Here is a 6,753-nt window from a genome sequence, read left to right on the forward strand (position 1 = left end):
TGACTGATCGCAGGGTGGCTTGTGAGGCCAACTGCTGGCCTGCAAACTTCACCCAGGAGTAATAGGTCATCACTGCCACATCGGTCGGCTGGGGCAGACTGTAAGGAACGAATAAGCACCTTATTAAGGTCTTGTGCCTTTTCCTTGTTCCAAGGTCGAAAGGTGATAACTGTATTCAAGGAATTAGGGGCATATGTAGGTAAAATAGGTTTTGTGATTCGGAAAATGCGATTTTCCGCGAATCGCATTTTATGAAACGCAAATCGCGATGTAGGTAAATAATCGCACAAAAAATGCCATTACCAAAAATTTGCAGAATAATATAGCGATTACTAAGCATGGGCGGATTTTGCGGATTCGCAATCCGGGAATTTGCGGATTTGCGGATTTGCGGATTGCAAAAATCAACAAAATCCGCGAATCCTCGCGGATTTTGCGGATTTTTCTTTTTTTTGTGTTCGCACGGGTTTCTGCAAGTTCGCGAGGGTTTTGTGCAATTTCGCAAATTTTGAACTTACTTGTCAGGTCGCCAGTTTTGCGAACTTGTTGTTTCTACGTGCCCAGCCTGTTTGCAAGCCTTTCTTCATCACTGCCACCCTCTGTCACTACTGGCACTCTCTTTGTTCACCCATGCCACCCTCTGGCTCACCCATGTCACCCTCTGTGTCATCACAGCACCCTCTGGTTCACCAGTGTACATTATTGGGGCAAAGCAAAGCACTGCCATCCTCTGTCAACACTGGCACTCTGGTTCACCCATGCCACCCTCTGGCTGGCACACCCATGCCACCCTCGGTGTCATCAGAGCACCCTCTGGTTGACCAGTGAGTGTACATTATTGTGGCAAAGCAAAGCACACCTGCTAAGTGCTTTAAGTTTTGCAAAATTAAATTACAACAACACCTGCCCTGCCCCAACTGACATTAATGAAGGCTGGCACCTGCTTGTTTGCTCCCTTTCCTTTCCTTTTCCTGTTTGTTGCAATTTTTTTTTTTTAACAGGAACCTAACCGAATTCTGGAGGGCCCCTTCAGGAAGCACTACAGGGAATGGTTACAAATAATGAGGTTGAACTTTTGCACCTGCTCATAGCCTTTGCTTTTGCAAAAATCGTTTTTCTGTAATTTCGCGCTATTCGCGAGGCGCGACGTCGTGCAAAATTGACCGTAGAAGCCGCGAACTCGTTCGAAATACCCCAAGGTCGAGTATGGGCGCCGCCATTTTGTTTGCGTGACGTATTTCCGTTTCCGCCCGCGAAGTGTAATCTCGCGGAATGAGCGCGTTGCGAATACAAGTTCGCACGAGTTCGCAAGAGAAATCGCGTGCGAACTTACTTACGCTCACGTGATCGGGCCGCCATCTTGTTTTTCATTCATTCCTGTGTCTGGGCTAGGTGTTGTTTCTAATCCTCTCTATATCTCTGCCATCCTTTGCTTGTTATAATATTTTTTGAATCTATTTAAATTATTATCTATCCCTCTAGTTTTCTAGCTTTATATTGTTGTGTGTTTTGCTACTTTTGTTTACTTTTCAACTACTTTTTTAAACTTTTATTTTCTTCTTCCCTAGTCTTATTCTTTTTCATTTTTTCTCCTTGTTCCTACCACCTGCCCAGACCATGGTGAAGACAGCAGTGAAGCTGCCCAAGACGGGCCCCGCAGCCCGTGCCCGGCTCCCGTGTGGCCGTTTAAGGGTGGAAATGGTGGTGCCCAGGGAGATCTTCAGCCCTGAGGAGGTGGGCTCACTGGTTTTCTATGTCCAGCGCCTTCTCCCCAGGACCATCGCGGCAGGCGGCAGGATCGCTGCTGGCTACACCAACTGCCAGGAGCGACGGAAGCGGTGGGAGCAGGTGTGCCGGGCCCTGTTTGACATCTCGGGGGTCCAGCGCACCTACAACCAGGTGACCCACCGCTGGACGGATATCCTGGACAGGGAGCACGAACTGCTCGACCTGCTGGGAGTGGAGGTCCCCGGGCTTGGTGAGTAGTAGTAGCAATTTTTTCATCACTCTCTACTCTGTTTTTTCTCCTGCTCTGTGTGTTATATTGCAAATGTTTGTTTAAACTTTTTTATAAAGAGCAATAATGCTGCCGATTACATTGATAGTAGAGGTAAATTAATATTTCAAAATCTTCTGTGCATTTCAGGTGCACTGCTCTCCTTCTCTGTGGCGGTGCCACTGCTTATTTGTTTTCTATTTTGTGTTCATTTAATTGGGCTGAGTAATGTATGAGTGTACTTTACAGAACTGCGTAATGCTAGACACAAAGGGGCAGATTTACAATCCCCTTGCGCCACGTTTACGCTGCCTTACCTGACGCAACAGCGACGTAAACGTGGCGCATCCCTGCGTGTCATGTACAACGTGATGCATCTAGGGAGACGCGCCACGTTAAGGCCTGGGCCTGCGCCACAATGGGTGCGTCCCCACACAGGGGGGGGGGGGCGGTCAGGCAGCTGTGCGCCTCACAAAAGTGCCTGCGTGAAATCTACAAGATTTAACGCAGGCAGTTCCGCGACGCTGCTACGTCAATTCTTTATGCCTGCTTGGTTGAAGCAGGCGTAAGGACTGATGCGGTATGTTGAGTATTGGGCAGCCCTGAACAGTGCTAGAGTTGCATCTCGCCTGCGACGCGACTCTAGAGATGCGCCCCTCTTTCGTCACGAGATGCGTCACGCATCTGCCTACCCTTGCGCCAGGGTGTACCGCATTGTAATTGCGGCACATCTGCCGTGACGCAAGGTTAGTTTTGCGTTACGCATTTGTTCTGGTGCACCTCTGGAGGTGTGCAGGCAGAACTCGTAAGTATGCCCCTAAGTGTCAGATTTGCAATTACCTGCGCATCCCTGCAAAGTGTGCGGCACGCCAGCACCACCCATGGTGCGCCGTATTTACAATGCGGCACACCATGGTCCCAAAACATCACCGAAGCGTTTACGCATCGGTGCCGTAAAGGCGGCTCATTGATGGAGTTGCGTCGCAACGATGGCGCAGCTCCAGCAATGCTGCGTCAAGCCGTACGTCTGCTTCATGCAGGTGCAGGGTTTGAGTGAAGCATCATTGTCCTAAATGACTGATTCAAATTTTATATATTCCCCATAGCCACTTTTAGCATGCGTTCCTGCGCAGGAACGCCCTCCCTTGCGCTGGAACGCTCCCTTATGGCGCAGGGCTTTGAAATGGGATGCATCTCCCATATGCGCCACGTTGTTGATATACGCCACACCATGGCGCCTCTCTTGTTGTGGCGCTGCATCACAAAAGTGACGCAAGAACGGAGCAAAAGAGCTGCAAGGGGCTTGTAAATCTGCCCCTAGAGTAGAGGCTCGGGTGCAGTCCTTCCTTTGTAGCCCTCTTTTTGGCTGAAATAGTTGGTTCTTGTTCTTTCTAAATGTTTGATTTGGTTGACAAGGACATCGACAAGCAGCAATCATCAATGTTTTCTGTTCTTTGTTTCATGTTGTATGTCAGGTCCCCCCAGGGGCAAGCGGACGGAAGTGGAACAGGAGGATGCTGTGGCTCCAGAGGAGGAGGATGCAGGCCAGGGCGGCGAGTGCTCCTTTGCTGGCCCCAGTAAGTTTTCATTTAAATATAGAGGACCTACTGTTGTCCAAGCGTTCCTAATTTAATTTTTTCGAAATAGTGTTTGGATAGGAGCACAATCCATAATACTACTGTTGCAGGGACAATTCTCCACAAACCGAACTGTGGACACTAAACACCAGAGTAATACATTTTCAGAGTGGTGTGTTTTGGCACACTGTATAAACCTGGTAGTGTCTGCGGCACGGACTCCTCCTTGCCAAAATTTGCAAAACCTTTCGCTCAGTCACTCTAGTCTGGAGGACCAAAAACCACAGAGTCTATTCAAGTTTAAAAGCTTTATTAAAAGTAAAAGTAAACACATATATTAAAATTAAGTTAGCTGGAAATGGAAAAGTGCTTGGTGCTGAGTTGATGAGTAATGGAACACATTTCTTGTTGTCGAGCCGAGCTTTCACCTGGTTTGAAGTTGATGTTGGTCTTGTCCTTAGAAGTCCAGCTTCTGTCTGTTCAGAGAAAAATGGTGTGTGTTAAAATTAAGCAAGCATTCATCAATTGTGACAATAAAGTGCAGCAAGACAACAGCCTTCCCTGGAAGGAGGGACATTTTTACTTTAGACTAGAGTAGACAGTCAATTACTTTTTCTGTTGTATTCACGTTCCTTCATTCCTAGACCAAATACTAGTGAGTGGTGTAATCTAACATTCTTAAATCTACTTTGTAGGTGGAACATCTGGTGCCGGGGCCAGCTCGGATGTGGTGGTGGTGGTAGACTCCGGGTCCGAGGACAACTCTGGGGAGGAGGCGGCGGTGGCGCAAGTGGTCAAACAAGAGACTGTGAGGAAACAGACAGTGGTGGTGGAGTGTAGAGGTAAGCTGTACTATCTGACTCTTAGATAGCATATGATGTGTATCTACAGAGAGTAGACGGTCACTGGATGAACTACGAAAATACTATGAAATGTTTCCAGGGGGGGGGGGGGGCAACATCATCACCATCTCCTGAGTCCTGACATGATTGAGCACAAGTATTACATACATTTTTTTTAAATCTAACACGACATAGAGCTTAAATAAACAAAGAACCCCATAGGGGGAAGAGAAAAATCTTGTGCGGCACCACAGCAGATGACCTGGCAACTACAATAAAACAGGGAAAAACAACAAATGCCAGAAAAAAACAATTCAATCTAAATCAGGAGGATGTGGTTATAGAGCATGGGTCCTCACAAACTTTCTCTCGGGGCCAAATTAACAGTGTGGTTTGTGGCCAAGGGCCGCACCGAAGGGGGCAGGGTCAGTGGGGGAGGGGGTTGGATCTAGAGCAACAAAAAAAACTATGACCATGAGGTTGAACTCATGCCCCTGCAGCGGATGCCTTCGTCCACTGAGCCACCAGACCTGGCATACACATTACACACATCTTTCTTTCTCTCTCTCTCTGTCTCTCTCCCTCCCTCTCTCTCTGTCTCCCTCCCTCTCTCTCTGTCTCTCTCTCACTCTCTGTCTCCCTCCCTCTCTCTCTGTCTCCCTCCCTCTCTCTCTGTCTCCCTCCCTCTCTCTGTTTCCCTCCCTCTCTCTCTCTGTCTCCCTCCCTCTCTGCCTGTCTCCCTCTCTTGCTCTCTCTCCCCCTCTCTCTCTCTCCCTCTGTCTCACTCACTCCGTCCGTCTCCCTCTCTCTCTGTCTCCCTCCGTCTCTATGTCTCCCTCTGTCTCCGTCTCTCTGTCTCCCTCTGTCTCCATCTCTCTGTCTCCCTCTCTGTCTCCCTCCCTCCGTCACCCTCAGTCTCAATCCCTCTCTCTCTCTCCCTCGCCATCTCCCTCTCTATCTCTCTGTCCCTGCCTCTGCCTCTGTCTGTCGGTTCCAGCCTGCTGTAATTACCATATTGTAATTAGTCACTGGGCCAGCACTGGATGGACCTGCAATCCGAGGGGGGGCAAGCGCCCCCCCCTTGCCCCTCCCTGCGGACGCCCATGATACTGGCCTCAATAGTTTTGTGCTGCGCTGGCTAGTTGCTAGTTGTACTGTGACACAACTTTCTGCTGAATCATTTTGTGTTAATCATATTCTTAAAGAGCATTGGTTACAGATTATGTCTTTCTTTCTTCATATAGTTGGTAATACTAAAAAATCAAAACCATCAAGGAGTGTGAAGACTCTACTGGCCCGGCAACGGAGGCTGGATGCTACTGTTGCCCAATATCGGCGGCTGGTAGAACTGGAGGGGGAGGACACAAAGTCCAGTACATCAAATGAGAAACCTGCATCCTCCTCCGTGACCCCACGCTCTGCCAGCCAGCGCAGTGCTCCGGCGATACGGAGCCGGGCTGGCAGACGCCACCGCCGAGCAGCAAAGGCTGCCCCTCACAGTACTCTAAAGGCTCGCTGGCGTCGTGCAGTGCACAGAGTGTCCGACCTGGAGGAGGAGGTCCGGAAGTTAAAAGAATACCAAAATTTGTTGGAGGGCCTCCGCTTAGACCACGCCATCCTCCGGGAGCAGTACGATGCCCTGGCCCTAAGGCATGATGCCCTGGAGGCCAAAGTCCACACCATGCATCCCTAGAGTGTCCCTTGCCCCTTTTTTAGAGACTTTTGGGGGGTGGGAATTGGGAGTTGGGGTTTTTGTGGACTTTTGAAGGACTATTTATTTGTTGGGGTTAGGGAGGGTCTTGCAGGAGATTATTTTGTTAGGGATATAAAAATATACTTTTTCAAACTTTATCTGAGCATAACTGTTTTTTACTACTTTTGAGCCTAGTGGGTGGTGGTTTTGCAGTAAGTTCGTTTTACTGAACACTGTCATCGTGTTGGTTCACGTGTAATTGGCCAAATGTTTTCCAAAGTTAAATGCCTGTCACAGAGTTTCTTAAATCAAGAGTCCTAGGAGTTTACTAGTAGTACCACTGTCACTCTCTCGCCTCTCCTCCTACTACTCCATTATACTACCTCCCATCCAAACGCTTATCTTACCTGTAATTTGTGTTTGAGGGCTGTCTCCACCTGGAATTCACAGTGTCCTAAAGCGTTCTGCAGCAGGGCCCCAACTGGACTTTCCCGGCGTGGACTTTCTGCAAAGCAAAAGCAATCAACATTCGAAATGTGCCAGCGGGGCTCACAGACCCCAAAACCCTAGAAGCCCCACAGACAGCACCCCTAAGACAGGCAAGCGAGCATTAATAACGTCTAAACGTTCACCTGTAATTAGCCA

The 6,753-nt window shown here is 48.8% G+C and overlaps 1 protein-coding gene across 1 annotated transcript; it reads left to right on the forward strand.

Annotated features, from left to right (window-relative positions):
* The first annotated feature begins 1,698 nt into the window (after positions 1–1,698).
* LOC147671269 (uncharacterized) lies at positions 1,699–6,108 on the forward strand. The gene is made up of 4 exons (XM_086948112.1): positions 1,699–1,978; positions 3,472–3,573; positions 4,269–4,415; positions 5,660–6,108. Exons 1-4 carry the CDS (start codon positions 1,699–1,701, stop codon positions 6,106–6,108), a joined length of 978 nt encoding a protein of 325 aa, XP_086804238.1.
* The last annotated feature ends 645 nt before the right edge of the window (positions 6,109–6,753 follow it).

This window comes from Lissotriton vulgaris, unplaced genomic scaffold (assembly GCF_964263255.1).
Source record: "Lissotriton vulgaris unplaced genomic scaffold, aLisVul1.2 SCAFFOLD_859, whole genome shotgun sequence".
In the NCBI taxonomy this organism is placed as follows: Eukaryota; Metazoa; Chordata; class Amphibia; order Caudata; family Salamandridae; genus Lissotriton; species Lissotriton vulgaris.

Bases quoted from the DNA above. Each gene is read 5' to 3' on its own strand.
- LOC147671269 (XM_086948112.1), top strand. From the start codon at position 1,699: ATGGTGGTGCCCAGGGAGATCTTCAGCCCTGAGGAGGTGGGCTCACTG. The intron at 1,979-3,471 runs GTGAGTAGTAGT...GTTGTATGTCAG, and splicing joins AGTGGAGGTCCCCGGGCTTG to GTCCCCCCAGGGGCAAGCGG. The intron at 4,416-5,659 runs GTAAGCTGTACT...TTCTTCATATAG, and splicing joins AGTGGTGGTGGAGTGTAGAG to TTGGTAATACTAAAAAATCA.